Raw genomic sequence first — 18,258 nt, forward strand, 5'->3', positions numbered from 1 at the left:
GAGAGAGACATAGAGGGCGAGAAAGAGTTAGTTTCCGTTAGTTTCCGTTAGCTTCCGTTAGTTTCTTTTGTCTTACGTTAGTTTCCGTTCTTTTCCGTAAGTTTCCCTTAGTTTCCGTTAGGATCCGATTGTTTCCGTTACTTTGCGTTAATTTCCGTTAGTTTCCGTTAGTTTCCATTGGTTTCCGTTACTTTCCGTTTGTTTCCGTTACTTTCCGTTTGTTTCCTTTAGTTTCCGTTACTTTCCGTTACTTTCCGTTACTTTCCGTTACTTTCGGTTAGTTTCCGTTACTTTCTGTTACTTTGCGTTAGTTTCCGTTGCTCTTCGTTAGTAAAAGCGGTAGAGAGAGAGGAGCAACAGAGAGAGGAGCAAAAATGATAGGAGCAAGTTAGAGAGAGGAACGAGATAGGAGCAAGAGAGTGTGGAGGAAGAGGGAGAGGAACAAGAGAGAATGAGGAGAGAAAGAGGAGCGAGAGAGAGAAAGAGGAGCGAGAGAGAGAAATAGGAGCGAGAGAGAGAGAGGAGCGAGAGAGAGAGGAGCAAGGGAAAGAGAGGAGCGAGGGACAGAGAGGAGCGAGAGAGAGAAAAGAGCGACAGAAAGAGAGGAGTGAGAGAGAGAGAAGAGCGAGTGATGGAGGAGCGAAAGAGAGAGTGTGGAGCAAGTGAGAGAGTCTGAGAGAGAGAGACAGACAGACAGAGAGAGAGAGTGAGATAGAGAGAGAGTGGAGTGGGAGAGAGAGGACCAAGAGAGAGAGAAGCGAGAGAGAGAGGAACGATACAGAGCGAGCAGAGTGAGAGAGAAGTGCGAGAGGAGGAAGAGAGAGAAGTGTGAGAGAGAGAACAGGGAGAGAGAGCGCGTCGAAAGAGGGAGAAGAGTGAGAGAGGGAGCGCAGCAAAAGAGAGAGAAAGAGAGAGAGAGAGAGAGAGAGAGAGAGAGAGAGAGAGAGAGAGAGAGAGAGAGAGACATAGAGGGCGAGAAAGAGTTAGTTTCCGTTAGTTTCCGTTAGTTTCCGTTATTTTCCGTTTGTTTCCGTTATTTTCTGTTATTTTCCATTAGTTTCCGTTAGTTTCCCTTACGATCCGTTGCCTTACGTTAGTTTCCGTTACTTTCCGTTAGTTTCCGTTAGTTTCCGTTACTTTATGTTAGTTCCCGTTAGTTTCCGTTACTTTTCGTTAGTTCCCGTTAGTTTCCGTTAATTCCCGTTGGTTTCCGTTAGTTTCCATTACTTTCCGTTACCTGTCGTTAGTTTCCTTTATTTCCGTTAGATCCCTTTAGTTTCCGTTAGTTTCCGTTACTTTTCGTTAGTTTCCGTTAGCTTGCGTTACTTTCCGATAGTTTCCAATAGTTTCCGTTAGTTTGCATTACTTTCCGTTACCTGACGTTAGTTTCCTTTCTTTTCGTTAGTTTCCGTTAGTTTCCGTTACTTTTCGTTAGTTTCCGCTAGTTTCCATTAGTTTCCGTTAGTTTCCGTTGCTTTCCGTTATTTCCATTAGTTCCCGTTAGTTTCCGTCAGTTTCCGTTATTTTCGTTAGTTTCCGTTACTTTCCGTTATTTTACGTTACTTCTCAATAGTTTCCGTTAGTTTCCGTTAACTTCCGTTAGTTTCCGTTAGTTTCCGTTACTTTTACTTAGTTTCCGCTCGTTTCCGTTAGTTTCCGTTACCTTCTGTTAGTTTCCATTAACTTCCATTACTTCCCGTTAGTTTCGCTTACTTTCTGTTAATATCTGTTAGTTTCCGTTACTTTCCGTTAGTTCCCGTTGATTTCCGTTGGTTTCCGTTACTGTCCGTTAATTTCCGTCAGTTTCCGTGACTTTCCTTAGTTTCCGTCAGTTTCCGTGACTTTCCTTAGTTTCCGTTAGTTTCCGTTAGTTTTCGTTAATTTCCGTTAGTTTCCATTACTTTCCGTTAGGCATCGTTACTTTCCATTAGGTTCCGTTTGTTTCCGTAAGTTTCTGTTACTTTCCGTTACTTTTCGTTAGATTCCGTTACTTTCCGTTTGCTTCCGTTAGTTTCCATTACTTTCCGTTAGTTCCCGTTACTTTCCGTTAATTCCCGTTGGTTTCCGTTAGTTTCCATTACTTTCCGTTAGTTTCCGTTAGTTTCCGTTACTTTTACTTAGTTTCCGCTCGTTTCCGTTAGTTTCCGTTACTTTCTGTTAGTTTCCGTTAACTTCCATTACTTCCCGTTAGTTTCCGTTACTTTTCGTTCCTTTTCGTTATTTTCCGTTACTTTCCGTTAGTTTCGGTTAGTTTCGCTTACTTTCTGTTAATATCCGTTAGTTTCCGTTACTTTCCGTTAGTTCCCGTTAATTTCCGTTGGTTTCCCTTACTGTCCGTTAGTTTCCTTTAGTTTCCGTGAGTTTCCGTTCGGTTCCGTTACTTTCCGTTAGTTTCCGTCAATTTCCGTGACTTTCCTTAGTTTCCGTTAGTTTGCGTTAGTTTTACGTTAGTTTCCGTTAGTTTTCGTTACTTTCCGTTAGTTTCCATTATTTTCCGTTAGGTATCGTTACTTTCCATTAGGTTCCGTTTGTTTCCGCAAGTTTCTGTTAGATTCCGTTACTTTCCGTTACTTTTCGTTAGATTCCGTTACTTTCCGTTTGTTTCCGTTACTTTCCATTACTTTCCGTTAGTTCCCGTTACTTTCCGTTAATTTCCGTTAGTTTCTGTTACATTCCGTTACTTTCCGTTACTTTCCGTTAGTTTCCGTTACTTTCCGTTTGTTTCCGTTAGTTTCCGTTAGTTTCCGTTATTTTCCGTTACTTTCCGTTAATTCCCGTTGGTTTCCGTTAGTTTCCATTACTTTTCGTTAGTTTCCGTTAGTTTCCATTACTTTCCGTTACCTGACGTTAGTTTCCTTTCTTTCCGTTAGTTCCCGTTAGTTTCCGTTACTTTTCGTTAGTTTCCGCTAGTTTTCATTAGTTTCCGTTAGTTTCCGTTGCTTTCCGTTAGTTTCCGTTATTTTCGTTAGCTCCCGTTAGTTTCCGTCAGTTTCCGTTATTTTCGTTAGTTTCCGTTAGTTTCCGTTAACTTCCGTTAGTTTCCGTTATTTCAGTTATGTGCCGTTAGTTTCCGTTAGTTTCCGTTACTTTTACCTAGTTTCCGCTCGTTTCCGTTAGTTTCCGTTGCCTTCTGTTAGTTTCCGTTAACTTCCATTACTTCCCGTTAGTTTCGCTTACTTTTTGCTAATATCCGTTAGTTTCCGTTTCTTTCCGTTAGTTCCCGTTGATTTCCGTTGGTTTCCGTTACTGTCCGTTAGTTTCCTTTAGTTTCCGTGAGTTTCCGTGAGTTTCCGTGAGTTTCCGTTTCTTTCCGTTAGTTTCCCTTAGTTTCCGTTAATCTCCGTTAATTTCCGTCAGTTTCCGTGATTTTCCTTAGGTCCGTTAGTTTCTGTTAGTTTCCGTTAGTTTCCGTTAGTTTTCGTTAATTTCCATTAGTTTCCATTACTTTCCGTTAGGTATCGTTACTTTCCATTAGGTTCCGTTTGTTTCCGTAAGTTTCTGTTACTTTCCGTTACTTTTCGTTAGATTCCGTTACTTTCCGTTTGTTTCCGTTACTTTCCATTACTTTCCGTTAGTTCCCGTTACTTTCCGTTAATTCCCGTTGGTTTCCGTTAGTTTCCATTACTTTCCGTTACCTGTCGTTAGTTTCCTTTATTTCCGTTAGATCCCGTTAGTTTCCGTAAGTTTCCGTTAGTTTCCGTTACTTTCCGATAGTTTCCGTTAGTTTCCGTTAGTTTCCATTACTTTCCGTTACCTGGCGTTAGTCTCCTTTCTTTCCGTTAGTTCCCGTTAGTTTCCGTTACTTTTCGTTAGTTTCCGCTAGTTTCCATTAGTTTCCGTTAGTTTCCGTTGCTTTCCGCTAGTTTCCGTTATTTCCGTTATTACCCGTTAGTTTCCGTTACTTTTACTTAGTTTCCGCTCGTTTCCGTTAGTTTCCGTTACTTTCTGTTAGTTTCCGTTAACTTCCATTACTTCCCGTTAGTTTCCGTTACTTTTCGTTCCTGTTCGTTATTTTCCGTTACTTTCCGTTAGTTTCGGTTAGTTTCGCTTACTTTATGTTAATATCCGTTAGTTTCCGTTACTTTCCGTTAGTTCCCGTTAATTTCCGTTGGTTTCCCTTACTGTCCGTTAGTTTCCTTTAGTTTCCGTGAGTTTCCGTTCGGTTCCGTTACTTTCCGTTAGTTTCCGTTAATTTCCGTTAATTTCCGTCAGTTTCCGTGACTTTCCTTAGTTTCCGTTAGTTTGCGTTAGTTTTACGTTAGTTTCCGTTAGTTTCCGTTAGTTTTCGTTACTTTCCGTTAGTTTCCATTATTTTCCGTTAGGTATCGTAACTTTCCATTAGGTTCCGTTTGTTTCCGTAAGTTTCTGTTAGATTCCGTTACTTTCCGTTACTTTTCGTTAGTTTCCGTTACTTTCCGTTTGTTTCCGTTACTTTCCGTTACTTTCCGTTTGTTTCCGTTAGTTTCCGTTAGTTTCCGTTACATTCTGCTACTCTCCGTTAGTTTCCGTTATTTTCCGTTGCTTTTCGTTAGTAGGAGCAACAGAGAGAGGAGCAAAAATGATAGGAGCAAGTTAGAGAGAGGAACGAGATTGGCGGGAGAGAGTGTGGAGGAAGATGGAGAGGAGCAAGAGAGAATGAGGAGGGAGAGAGGTGCGAGAGAGAGAGAGAAGCAAGGGAAAGAGAGGAGCGAGAGAGAGAAAACAGCGAGAGAAGGAGAGGAGTGAGAGAGAGAGAAGAGCGAGTGATCGAGGAGCGAAAGATAGAGAGTGGAGCAAGTGAGAGAGTCTGAGAGAGAGAGTCTGAGAGGGAGGGAGAGTCAGAGAGAGAGAGTGTCTGAGAGAGAGAGAAAGAGATAGAGAGTGAGAGAGAGAGAGAGACAGAGAGAGACAGACAGACAGAGAGAGAGTGAGATAGAGAGGGAGTGGATTGGGAGAGAGAAGACCGAGAGAGAGGAGCGAGAGAGAGAGGAGCGAGAGAGAGAGGAACGAGAGAGAGAGATGAGCGAAAAAGAGAGGAACGAGAGAGAGAGGAGAGAGAGCGAGAGGAGCGAGAGCGAGAGGAGCGAGAGCGAGAGGAGCGAGAGCGAGAGGAGCGAGAGCGAGAGGAGCGAGAGCGAGAGGAGCGAGAGCGAGAGGAGCGAGAGCGAGAGAGGAGCGAGAGGAGGGAGAGAGAGAGAAGTGGGAGAAAGAGAACAGGGAGAGAGAGAGCGCCGCGAAAGAGAGAGAAGAGTGAGAGAGGGAGCGCAGCAAAAGAGAGAGGAGCGAGAAAGAGAGAAGTGCGAGAGGAGGGAGAGAGAGAGAAGTGGGAGAGAGAGAAGAGGGAGAGAGAGAAGAGGGAGAGAGAGAAGAGGGAGAGAGAGAAGAGGGAGAGAGAGAAGAGGGAGAGAGAGAAGAGGGAAAGAGAGAAGAGGGAAAGAGAGAAGAGGGAGAGAGAGCGCCGCGAAAGAGAGAGAAGACTGGGAGAGGGAGCGCAGCAAAAGAGAGAGGAGCGAGAGAGACAGAGAAGAGCAAGAGAGAGGAGCATACATATTAACGTAGGCACCTACGTACATCCCTCTCTCTCGAGAGAGGGAGACAGAGAGACAGAAATACAGAGAGACAGAAATACAGAGAGACAGAAATACAGAGAGACAGAGACAGAGACAGGGAGATAGAGATTGCGCGAAACAGAGAGTGGCTGAGAGAGAGAGACATAGAGGGCGAGAAAGAGTTAGTTTCCGTTAGTTTCCGTTTGATTCCGTTAGTTTCCGTTAGTTCCCGTTAGTTTCCTTTAGTTTTCGTTAGTGTCCGTTCTTTTCCGTAAGTTTCCGTTAGTTTCCGTTAGATTCCGATAGTTTCCGTTGCTTTTCGTTAGTAACAGCGGTAGAGAGAGAGAGGAGCAAAAATGATAGGAGCAAGCTAGAGAGAGGAACGAGATAGGAGGAAGAGAGTGTGGAGGAAGAAGGAGAGGAGCAAGAGAGAATGACGAGGGAGAGAGGTGCGAGAGAGAGAAAGAGGAGCGAGAGAGACAAAGAGGAGCGAGAGAGACAAAGAGGAGCGAGAGAGAGAGGAGCAAGGGAAAGAGAGGAGCGAGAGAGAGAAAAGAACGAGAGAAAGAGAGGAGTGAGAGAGAGAGAGAGAAGAGCGAGTGATGGAGGAGCGAAAGAGAGAGAGTGGAGCAAGTGAAAGAGTCTGAGAGGGAGAGTCTGAGAGAGAGTGTGTCTGAGAGAGAGAGACAGACAGACAGAGAGAGAGAGTGGAGTGGGAGAGAGAGGACCGAGAGAGAGAGAGAGAGAGAGAGAGAGGACCGAGAGAGAGAGAGAGGACCGAGAGAGAGAGAGAGGACCGAGAGAGAGAGAGAGGACCGAGAGAGAGAGAGAGGACCGAGAGAGAGAGAGAGGACCGAGAGAGAGAGAGAGGAGCGAGAGAGAGAGAGAGGAGCGAGAGAGAGGAACGAGAGAGAGAGATGAGCGAGAAAGAGAGGAACGAGAGAGAGAGGAGCGAGAGAGGAACGATACAGAGAGAGCAGAGCGAGAGAGAGAGGAGCGAGTGAGAGAGAAGTGCGAGAGGAGGGAGAGAGAGAGAAGTGGGAGAGAGAGAAGAGGGAGAGAGAGAAGAGGGAGAGAGAGAAGAGGGAGAGAGTGAAGAGGGAGAGAGAGAAGAGGGAGAGAGAGAAGAGGGAAAGAGTGAAGAGGGAGAGAGAGCGCCGCGAAAGAGAGAGAAGACTGGGAGAGGGAGCGCAGCAAAAGAGAGAGGAGCGAGAGAGACAGAGAAGAGCAAGAGAGAGGAGCATACATATTAACGTAGGCACCTACGTACATCCATCTCTCTCGAGAGAGAGCGAGACAGAGAGACAGAAATACAGAGAGACAGAAATACAGAGAGACAGAAATACAGAGAGACAGAAATACAGAGAGACAGAAACAGGGAGATAACGATTGAGCGAAACAGAGAGAGACTGAGAGAGAGAGAGAGACATAGAGGGCGAGAAAGAGTTAGTTTCCGTTAGTTTCCGTTAGCTTCCGTTAGTTTCTTTTGTCTTACGTTAGTTTCCGTTCTTTTCCGTAAGTTTCCCTTAGTTTCCGTTAGGATCCGATTGTTTCCGTTACTTTGCGTTAATTTCCGTTAGTTTCCGTTAGTTTCCATTGGTTTCCGTTACTTTCCGTTTGTTTCCGTTACTTTCCGTTTGTTTCCTTTAGTTTCCGTTACTTTCCGTTACTTTCCGTTACTTTCGGTTAGTTTCCGTTACTTTCTGTTACTTTGCGTTAGTTTCCGTTGCTCTTCGTTAGTAAAAGCGGTAGAGAGAGAGGAGCAACAGAGAGAGGAGCAAAAATGATAGGAGCAAGTTAGAGAGAGGAACGAGATAGGAGCAAGAGAGTGTGGAGGAAGAGGGAGAGGAACAAGAGAGAATGAGGAGAGAAAGAGGAGCGAGAGAGAGAAAGAGGAGCGAGAGAGAGAAATAGGAGCGAGAGAGAGAGAGGAGCGAGAGAGAGAGGAGCAAGGGAAAGAGAGGAGCGAGGGACAGAGAGGAGCGAGAGAGAGAAAAGAGCGACAGAAAGAGAGGAGTGAGAGAGAGAGAAGAGCGAGTGATGGAGGAGCGAAAGAGAGAGTGTGGAGCAAGTGAGAGAGTCTGAGAGAGAGAGACAGACAGACAGAGAGAGAGAGTGAGATAGAGAGAGAGTGGAGTGGGAGAGAGAGGACCAAGAGAGAGAGAAGCGAGAGAGAGAGGAACGATACAGAGCGAGCAGAGTGAGAGAGAAGTGCGAGAGGAGGAAGAGAGAGAAGTGTGAGAGAGAGAACAGGGAGAGAGAGCGCGTCGAAAGAGGGAGAAGAGTGAGAGAGGGAGCGCAGCAAAAGAGAGAGAAAGAGAGAGAGAGAGAGAGAGAGAGAGAGAGAGAGAGAGAGAGAGAGAGAGAGAGAGAGAGAGAGAGAGAGAAACATAGAGGGCGAGAAAGAGTTAGTTTCCGTTAGTTTCCGTTAGTTTCCGTTATTTTCCGTTTGTTTCCGTTATTTTCTGTTATTTTCCATTAGTTTCCGTTAGTTTCCCTTACGATCCGTTGCCTTACGTTAGTTTCCGTTACTTTCCGTTAGTTTCCGTTAGTTTCCGTTACTTTATGTTAGTTCCCGTTAGTTTCCGTTACTTTTCGTTAGTTCCCGTTAGTTTCCGTTAATTCCCGTTGGTTTCCGTTAGTTTCCATTACTTTCCGTTACCTGTCGTTAGTTTCCTTTATTTCCGTTAGATCCCTTTAGTTTCCGTTAGTTTCCGTTACTTTTCGTTAGTTTCCGTTAGCTTGCGTTACTTTCCGATAGTTTCCAATAGTTTCCGTTAGTTTGCATTACTTTCCGTTACCTGACGTTAGTTTCCTTTCTTTTCGTTAGTTTCCGTTAGTTTCCGTTACTTTTCGTTAGTTTCCGCTAGTTTCCATTAGTTTCCGTTAGTTTCCGTTGCTTTCCGTTATTTCCATTAGTTCCCGTTAGTTTCCGTCAGTTTCCGTTATTTTCGTTAGTTTCCGTTACTTTCCGTTATTTTACGTTACTTCTCAATAGTTTCCGTTAGTTTCCGTTAACTTCCGTTAGTTTCCGTTAGTTTCCGTTACTTTTACTTAGTTTCCGCTCGTTTCCGTTAGTTTCCGTTACCTTCTGTTAGTTTCCATTAACTTCCATTACTTCCCGTTAGTTTCGCTTACTTTCTGTTAATATCTGTTAGTTTCCGTTACTTTCCGTTAGTTCCCGTTGATTTCCGTTGGTTTCCGTTACTGTCCGTTAATTTCCGTCAGTTTCCGTGACTTTCCTTAGTTTCCGTCAGTTTCCGTGACTTTCCTTAGTTTCCGTTAGTTTCCGTTAGTTTTCGTTAATTTCCGTTAGTTTCCATTACTTTCCGTTAGGCATCGTTACTTTCCATTAGGTTCCGTTTGTTTCCGTAAGTTTCTGTTACTTTCCGTTACTTTTCGTTAGATTCCGTTACTTTCCGTTTGCTTCCGTTAGTTTCCATTACTTTCCGTTAGTTCCCGTTACTTTCCGTTAATTCCCGTTGGTTTCCGTTAGTTTCCATTACTTTCCGTTAGTTTCCGTTAGTTTCCGTTACTTTTACTTAGTTTCCGCTCGTTTCCGTTAGTTTCCGTTACTTTCTGTTAGTTTCCGTTAACTTCCATTACTTCCCGTTAGTTTCCGTTACTTTTCGTTCCTTTTCGTTATTTTCCGTTACTTTCCGTTAGTTTCGGTTAGTTTCGCTTACTTTCTGTTAATATCCGTTAGTTTCCGTTACTTTCCGTTAGTTCCCGTTAATTTCCGTTGGTTTCCCTTACTGTCCGTTAGTTTCCTTTAGTTTCCGTGAGTTTCCGTTCGGTTCCGTTACTTTCCGTTAGTTTCCGTCAATTTCCGAGACTTTCCTTAGTTTCCGTTAGTTTGCGTTAGTTTTACGTTAGTTTCCGTTAGTTTTCGTTACTTTCCGTTAGTTTCCATTATTTTCCGTTAGGTATCGTTACTTTCCATTAGGTTCCGTTTGTTTCCGCAAGTTTCTGTTAGATTCCGTTACTTTCCGTTACTTTTCGTTAGATTCCGTTACTTTCCGTTTGTTTCCGTTACTTTCCATTACTTTCCGTTAGTTCCCGTTACTTTCCGTTAATTTCCGTTAGTTTCTGTTACATTCCGTTACTTTCCGTTACTTTCCGTTAGTTTCCGTTACTTTCCGTTTGTTTCCGTTAGTTTCCGTTAGTTTCCGTTAGTTTCCGTTATTTTCCGTTACTTTCCGTTAATTCCCGTTGGTTTCCGTTAGTTTCCATTACTTTTCGTTAGTTTCCGTTAGTTTCCGTTACTTTCCGATAGTTTCCGTTAGTTTCCGTTAGTTTCCATTACTTTCCGTTACCTGACGTTAGTTTCCTTTCTTTCCGTTAGCTCCCGTTAGTTTCCGTTACTTTTCGTTAGTTTCCGCTAGTTTCCATTAGTTTCCGTTAGTTTCCGTTGCTTTCCGTTAGTTTCCGTTATTTCCGTTAGTTCCCGTTAGTTTCCGTCAGTTTCCGTTATTTTCGTTAGTTTCCGTTACTTTCCGTTATTTTACGTAACTTCTCAATGGTTTCCGTTAGTTTCCGTTAACTTCCGTTAGTTTCCGTTATTTCAGTTATGTGCCGTTAGTTTCCGTTAGTTTCCGTTACTTTTACTTAGTTTCCGCTCGTTTCCGTTAGTTTCCGTTACCTTCTGTTAGTTTCCGTTAACTTCCATTACTTCCCGTTAGTTTCGCTTACTTTTTGCTAATATCCGTTAGTTTCCGTTACTTTCCGTTAGTTCCCGTTGATTTCCGTTGGTTTCCGTTACTGTCCGTTAGTTTCCTTTAGTTTCCGTGAGTTTCCGTGAGTTTCCGTGAGTTTCCGTTTCTTTCCGTTAGTTTCCCTTAGTTTCCGTTAATCTCCGTTAATTTCCGTCAGTTTCCGTGATTTTCCTTAGGTCCGTTAGTTTCTGTTAGTTTCCGTTAGTTTCCGTTAGTTTTCGTTAATTTCCATTAGTTTCCATTACTTTCCGTTAGGTATCGTTACTTTCCATTAGGTTCCGTTTGTTTCCGTAAGTTTCTGTTACTTTCCGTTACTTTTCGTTAGATTCCGTTACTTTCCGTTTGTTTCCGTTACTTTCCATTACTTTCCGTTAGTTCCCGTTACTTTCCGTTAATTCCCGTTGGTTTCCGTTAGTTTCCATTACTTTCCGTTAGTTTCCGTTACTTTTCGTTAGTTTCCGTTACTTTTCGTTAGTTTCCGTTAGTTTCCGTTACTTTCCGATAGTTTCCGTTAGTTTCCGTTAGTTTCCATTACTTTCCGTTACCTGACGTTAGTTTCCTTTCTTTCCGTTAGTTCCCGTTAGTTTCCGTTACTTTTCGTTAGTTTCCGCTAGTTCCATTAGTTTCCGTTAGTTTCCGTTGCTTTCCGCTAGTTCCCGTTATTTCCTTTATTTCCCGTTAGTTTCCGTTACTTTTACTTAGTCTCCGCTCGTTTCCGTTAGTTTCCGTTACTTTCTGTTAGTTTCCGTTAACTTCCATTACTTCCCGTTAGTTTCCGTTACTTTTCGTTCCTTTTCGTTATTTTCCGTTACTTTCCGTTAGTTTCGGTTAGTTTCGCTTACTTTCTGTTAATATCCGTTAGTTTCCGTTACTTTCCGTTAGTTCCCGTTAATTTCCGTTGGTTTCCCTTACTGTCCGTTAGTTTCCTTTAGTTTTCTTGAGTTTCCGTTCGGTTCCGTTACTTTCCGTTAGTTTCCGTTAATTTCCATTAATTTCCGTTAGTTTCCGTGACTTTCCTTAGTTTCCGTTAGTTTGCGTTAGTTTTACGTTAGTTTCCGTTAGTTTCCGTTAGTTTTCGTTACTTTCCGTTAGTTTCCATTATTTTCCGTTAGGTATCGTTACTTTCCATTAGGTTCCGTTTGTTTCCGTAAGTTTCTGTTAGATTCCGTTACTTTCCGTTACTTTTCGTTAGATTCCGTTACTTTCCGTTTGTTTCCGTTACTTTCCATTACTTTCCGTTAGTTCCCGTTACTTTCCGTTAGTTTCCGTTAGTTTCTGTTAGATTCCGTTACTTTCCGTTACTTTCCGTTAGTTTCCGTTACTTTCCGTTTGTTTCCGTTAGTTTCCGTTAGTTTCCGTTATTTTCCGTTGCTTTTCGTTAGTAGGAGCAACAGAGAGAGGAGCAAAAATGATAGGAGCATGATAGAGAGAAGAACGAGATAGGCGGGAGAGAGTGTGGAGGAAGATGGAGAGGAGCAAGAGAGAATGAGGAGGGAGAGAGGTGCGAGAGAGAGAGAAGCAAGGGAAAGAGAGGAGCGAGAGAGAGAAAAGAGCGAGAGAGAGAAAAGAGCGAGAGAGAGAAAAGAGCGAGAGAGAGAAAAGAGCGAGAGATAGAAAAGAGCGAGAGAGTCTGAGAGGGAGGGAGAGTCAGAGAGAGAGAGTGTCTGAGAGAGAGAGAGAGAGAGAGAGAGAGAGAGAGAGAGAGAGAGAGAGAGAGAGAGAGAGAGAAAGAGATAGAGAGAGAGAGAGAGAGAGAGAGAGAGAAACAGACAGACAGAGAGAGAGTGAGATAGAGAGGGAGTGGATTGGGAGATAGAAGACCGAGAGAGAGAGAGGAACGAGAGAGAGAGGAACGAGAGAGAGAGATGAGCGAAAAAGAGAGGAGCGAGAGCGAGAGGAGCGAGAGCGAGAGGAGCGAGAGCGAGAGGAGCGAGAGCGAGAGGAGCGAGAGCGAGAGGAGCGAGAGCGAGAGGAGCGAGTGAGAGAGAAGTGCGAGAGAGAGAGGAGCGAGAGGAGGGAGAGATAGAAGTGGGAGAGAGAGAACAGGGAGAGAGAGAGCGCCGCGAATGAGAGAGAAGAGTGAGAGAGGGAGCGCAGCAAAAGAGAGAGGAGCGAGAGAGACAGAGAAGAGCAAGAGAGAGGAGCATACCTATTAACGTAGGCACCTACGTACATCCCTCTCTCGAGAGAGAGAGGGAGACAGAGAGACAGAAATACAGAGAGACGGAGACAGAGACAAGGAGATAGAGATTGAGCGAAACAGAGAGTGGCTGAGAGAGAGAGAGAGAGAGAGAGACATAGAGGGCGAGAAAGAGTTAGTTTCCGTTAGTTTCCGTTTGTTTCCGTTAGTTTCCGTTAGTTCCCGTTAGTTTCCTTTAGTTTTCGTTAGTTTCCGTTCTTTTCCGTAAGTTTCCGTAAGTTTCCGTTAGTTTCCGTTAGGTTCCGATAGTTTCCGTTGCTTTCCGTTGCTTTCCGTTACTTTCCATTGGTTTCCGTTACTTTCCCTTAGTTTCCGTTACTTTCCGTTGCCTTACGTTAGTTACCATTACTTTCCGTTAATTCCCGTTAGTTTCCGTTAGTTTTCGTTAGTGTCCGTTCTTTCCGTAAGTTTCCGTTAGTTTCCGTTAGTTTCCGTTAGATTCCGTTACTTTCCGTTACTTTCCCTTAGAATCCATTACTTTCTGTTTGTCTTCGTTAGTTTCCATTACTTTCCGTTAGTTCCCGTTACTTTCCGTTAATTTCCGTTAGTTTCTGCTAGATTCCGTTACTTTCCGTTTGTTTCCGTTGGTTTCCGTTAGTTTCCGTTACTTTCCGTTACTTACCGTTACCTTCCGTTAGTTTCCGTTAGTTTCTGTTACTTTCCGTTAGTTTCCGTTATTTTCCGTTGCTTTTCGTTAGTAAGAGCGGTAGAGAGAGAGGAGCAACAAAGAGAGGAGCAAAAGTGATAGGAGCAAGTTAGAGAGAGGAACGAGATAGCAGCAAGAGAGTGAGGAGGAAGAGGGAGAGGAGCAAGAGAGAATGAGGAGGGAGAGATGTGCGAGAGAGAGAAAGAGGAGCGAGAGAGTGAAAGAGGAGCGAGAGAGTGAAAGAGGAGCGAGAGGAGCAAGGGAAAGAGAGTAGCGAGAGAGAGTGTGGAGCGAGAGAAAGAGAGGAGCGAGAGTGAGAGAGAAGAGCGAGTGATGGAGGAGCGAAAGAGAGAGTGGAGCAAGTCAGAGAGTCTGAGAGATAGAGTCTGAGAGAGAAGGTGAGTCTGAGAGAGAGAGTGTCTGAGAGAGAGAGAGAGACAAACAGACACAGAGAGAGAGTGGAGTTGGAGAGAGGGGACCGAGAGAGAGAGGAGCGAGAAAGACAGGAACGAGAGAGAGAGGAGCGAGAGAGAGACGAACGATAGAGCGAAAACAGAGCGAGAGAGAGAGTAGCGAGGGAGAGATAAGTGCGAGAGAGAGCGGAGCGAGAGGAGGGAGAGAGAGAAGTGGGAGACAGAGAACAGGGAGAGAGAGAAGAGGGAGAGAGAGAGCGCCGCGAAAGAGAGAGAAGAGTGAGAGAGCGAGCGCAGCAAAAAAGAGAGGAGCGAGAGAGACAGAGAAGAGCAAGAGAAAGGAGCATACATATTAACGTAGGCACCTACGTAAATCCATCTCCCTCTCGAGAGAGGGAGACAGAGAGAGAGAGACAGAGACAGGTAGATAGAGATTGAGCGAACCAGAGAGAGTCTGAGAGAGAGAGAGAGAGACATAGAGGGCGAGAAAGAGTAACTTTCCGTTAGTTTCCTTTATTTTCCGTTATTTTCCGTTATTTTCCACTAGTTTCCGTTAGTTTCCGTTAGTTTCCGTTACTTTCCGTTGCCTTGCGTTAGTTTCCGTTACTTTCCGTTAGTTCCCGTTACTTTCCGTTAGTTTTCGTTAGTTTCCGTTCTTTTCCGTTACTTTTCGTTGCTTTCCGTTAGTTTCCGTTAGTTTCCGTTAGGTTCCGATAGTTTCTGTTACTTTCCGTTACTTTCCGTTATTTTCCGTTGGTTTCCGTTGGTTTCCGTTACTTTCCGTTAGTTTCCGTTACTTTCCGTTACTTTCTGTTAGTTTCCAATAGTTTCCGTTAGTTTCCGTTAGATCCCGTTACTTTCCGTTAGATTCCATTACTTTCCGTTTGTTTCCGTTAGTTTCCATTACTTTCCGTTAGTTACCCTTACTTACCGTTAGTTTCCGTTAGTTTCTGTTAGATTTCGTTAGTTTCCGTTAGTTTCCGTTACTTTCCGTTTGGTTCCGTTAGTTTCCGTTAGTTTCCGTTACTTCCTGTTACTTTCTGTTACTTTCCGTTAGTTTCCGTTATTTTCCGTTGCTTTTCGTTAGTAAGAGCGGTAGAGAGAGAGGAGCAACAGAGAGAGGACCAAGAATGATAGGAGCAAGTAAGAGAGAGGAACGAGATAGGAGCAAGAGAGTGAGGAGGAAGAGGGAGAGGAGGAAGAGAGAATGAGGAGGAAGAGAGAATGAGGAGGGAGAGAGGTGCGAGAGAGAGAAAGAGGAGCGAGAGAGAGGAGCAAGGGAAAGAGAGGAGCGAGAGAGAGTGTGGAGCGAGAGAGAGTGTGGAGCGAGAGAGAGTGTGGAGCGAGAGAGAGTGTGGAGCGAGAGAGAGTGTGGAGCGAGAGAGAGTGTGGAGCGAGAGAGAGTGTGGAGCGAGAGAGAGGAGCGAGAGAGAAACATAATTGCGAGAGAGAGAGAGAGAGACAGAGAGACGAGCAAAGGAGAGAGAGGAGTGAGAGAGAAACAGATTAGCGAGAGCGAAACAGAATAGCGAGAGAGAGGAGCAAGGGAGAGTGTGGAGCGAGAGAGAGAAAAGAGCGAGAGAAAGAGAGGAGCGAGAGAGAGAGAAGAGAGAGTGATGGAGGAGCGAAAGAGAGAGAGTGGAGCAAGTGAGAGAGTCTGAGAGAGAGTGTGAAAGAGAGTGTGAAAGAGAGTGTGTCTGAGAGAGAGAGAGAGACAGACAGACAGACAGACAGACAGACAGACAGACAGAGTGAGATAGAGAGGGAGTGGAGTGGGAGAGAGAGGAGCGAGAGAGAGAGGGGCGAGAGAGAGAGGAACGATACAGAGAGAGCACAGCGAGAGAGAGTGGAATGAGGGAGAGAGAAGTGCGAGAGAGAGAGAGAGGAGCGAGAGGAGGGAGAGAGAGAGAAGTGCGAGAGAGAGAAGTGGGAGAGAGAGAAGAGGGAGAGAGAGCGCCGCGAAAGAGAGAGAAGAGTGAGAGAGGGAGCGCAGCAAAAGAGAGAGGAGCGAGAGAGACAGAGAAGAGCAAGAGAGACGAGCATACATATTAACTTAGGCACCTATGTACATCCCTCTCTCGAGAGAGAGAGGGAGACAGAGAGACAGAAATACAGAGAGACAGAAATACAGAGAGACAGAGACAGAGACAGAGATTGAGCGAAAGAGAGAGAGAGAGACTGAGAGACAGAGAGGGCGAGTAAGAGTTACTTTCCGTTAGTTTACATTACTTTCCGTTAGTTTCCGTTAGTTTCCGTTATTTTCCGTTACTTTCCGTTACTTTCCGTTGCCTTACGTTACTTTCCGTTTGTTTCCTTTAGTTTCCGTTAGTTTCCGTTACTTTCTGTTACTTTACGTTATTTTCCGTTATTTTCCGTTGCTTTTCGTTAGTAAGAGCGGTAGAGAGAGAGGAGCAACAGAGAGAGGAGCAAAAATGATAGGAGCAAGTAAGAGAGAGTAACGAGATAGGAGCAAGAGAGTGTGGAGGAAGAGAGTGTGGAGGAAGAGGGAGAGGATCAAGAGAGAATGAGGAGGGAGAGAGGTGCGAGAGTGAGAAAGAGGAGCGAGAGAGAGAAAGAGGAGCGAGAGAGAGAAAGAGGAGCGAGAGAGAGAAAGAGGAGCGAGAGAGAGAGGAGCAAGGGAAAGAGAGGAGCGAGAGAAAGAAAAGAGCGAGAGAAAGAAAAGAGCGAGAGAAAGAAAAGAGCGAGAGAAAGAGAGGAGTGAGAGAGAGAGAGAAGAACGAGTGTTGGAGGAGCGAAAGAGAGAGTGTGGGGCAAGTGAGAGAGTCTGAGAGAGAGGGAGAGTCTGAGAGAGACAGACAGACAGACAGACACAGAGAGAGAGTGAGATAGAGAGTGAGATAGAGAGTGAGTGGAGTGGGAGAGAGAGGAGCGAGAGAGAGAGGAGCGAGAGAGAGAAGAACGAGAGAGAGAGATGAGCGAGAAAGAGGGGAACGATACAGAGAGAGCAGAGCGAGAGAGAGAGGAGCGAGAGAGAGAAGTGCGAGAGCGAGAGAGGAGCGAGAGGAGTGAGAGAGAGAGAAGTGGGAGAGAGAGAACAGGGAGAGAGGGAAGAGGGAGAGATAGAGCGCCGCGAAAGAAGGAGAAGAGTGAGAGAGGGATCGCAGCAAAAGAGAGAGGGAGCGCAGCAAAAGAGAGAGGGAACGCAGCAAAAGAGAGAGGAGCGAGAGAGACAGAGAAGAGCAAGAGAGACGAGCATACATATTAACGTAGGCACCTACGTAGATCCATCTCTCTCGAGAGAGAGGGAGACAGAGAGACAGAAATTCAGAGAGACAGAAATTCAGACAGACAGAGTCAGAGAGATAGAGATTGAGCGAAACAGAGAGAGACTGAGAGAGAGAGAGATATAGAGGTCGAGAAAGAGTTAGTTTCCCTTAGTTTCCGTTAGTTTTCGTTAGTTTCCGTTCTTTTCCGTAAGTTTCCATTAGTTTCCGTTAGGTTCCGATAGTTTCCGTTACTTTCCGTTATTTTCAGTTCGTTTCCGTTCCTTTCCGTTAGTTTCCGTTAGTTTCCACTGGTTTCCGTTAGATTCCGTTACTTTCCTTTACTTTCCGTTAGATTCCGTTACTTTCCATTAGTTTCCGTTAGTTTCCGATGCCTTACGTTAGTTTCCGTTCTTTTCCGTAAGTTTCCGTTAGTTTCCGTTATTTTCCGTTAGTTTCCGTTGGTTTCCGTTAATTTCCCTTAGTTTCCGTTACTTTCCGCTTGTTTCCGTTACTTTCCGTTTGTTTCCTTTAGTTTCCGTTACTTTCCGTAAATTTCCGTTACTTTCCGTTAGGTTCCGATAGTTTCCGTTACTTTCCGTTACTTTCCGTTACATTCCGTTGGTATCCGTTATTTTCCCTTAGTTTCTGTTACTTTCCGTTATTTCCGTTAGATTCCTCTACTTTTCGTTACTTTCCGTTAGTTTCCGTTAGTTTCTGTTAGATTCCGTTAGTTTCCGTTAGTTTCCGTTAGTTTCCGTTACTTTCCGTTAGTTTGCGTTATTTTCCGTTACTTTCTGTTACTTTCCGATAGTTTCCGATATTTTCAGTGGCTTTTCGTTACATTCTGTTGGTATCCATTACATTCCGTTAGTTTCCGAGATTCCATTATTTTCCGTTACTTTCCATTCGGGCCAACAGCAACGAACGAAGTTCCGTAGCTCTAGTCTCGAACGAACGTACGTACGTTCGGGCCAACATCAACGAACGAAGTTCCGTAGCTCTTGGTTCCAACGAAAGTACGTACGTTCGGGCCACGAGCAACAAACCAAGTTCTGTGGCTCTTGGCTCGAACGAACATGCGTACGTTCGGGCCAAGAGCAACGAACGAAGTTCCGTAGCTCTTGGCTCGAACGAACGTACGTACGTTCTGTCGAAGAGCAACGAACGAATTTCCGTATCTCTTGGTCCGAACGAATGTACGTACGAAGTTCCGTAGCTCTTGGCTCGAACGAACGCACGTACGTTAAGGCCAATTGCAACGAACGAAATTCCTTAGCTCTTGTCGCGAATGAACGTACGTAAGTTCGGGTCAAGTGCAGCTAACGAAGTTCCGTAGTTCTTCGCTCGAATCAAGGTACGTACGTTCGGGCCAAGACCAATGAACGAGGTTCCGTAGCTCTTGGTTCGAACAAACAAACGTACCTTCGGGCCAAGTGCAGTGAACGAAGTTCCGTATCTCTTGGCTCGAACGAACGTACGTACGTTCGGCCCAAGTGCAACGAACGAAGTTCCGTATCACTAGGCTCGAA

At 44.7% G+C, this 18,258-nt stretch overlaps 1 protein-coding gene across 1 annotated transcript; it reads left to right on the plus strand.

Annotated features, from left to right (window-relative positions):
• Window positions 1-752: 752 nt before the first annotated feature.
• Window positions 753-8,020, plus strand: LOC149133367 (uncharacterized; the record flags this gene model as incomplete). The annotated part of the gene is made up of 5 exons (XM_089360626.1): window positions 753-828; window positions 894-976; window positions 5,407-5,520; window positions 5,627-5,709; window positions 8,011-8,020. Coding segments are annotated over 5 exons (366 nt in total), but the record flags the coding sequence as incomplete, so codon positions are not given.
• Window positions 8,021-18,258: the final 10,238 nt, after the last annotated feature.

This window comes from Octopus bimaculoides, chromosome 11 (assembly GCF_046866305.1).
Source record: "Octopus bimaculoides isolate indiv1 chromosome 11, ASM4686630v1, whole genome shotgun sequence".
Taxonomy (NCBI): domain Eukaryota; kingdom Metazoa; phylum Mollusca; class Cephalopoda; order Octopoda; family Octopodidae; genus Octopus; species Octopus bimaculoides.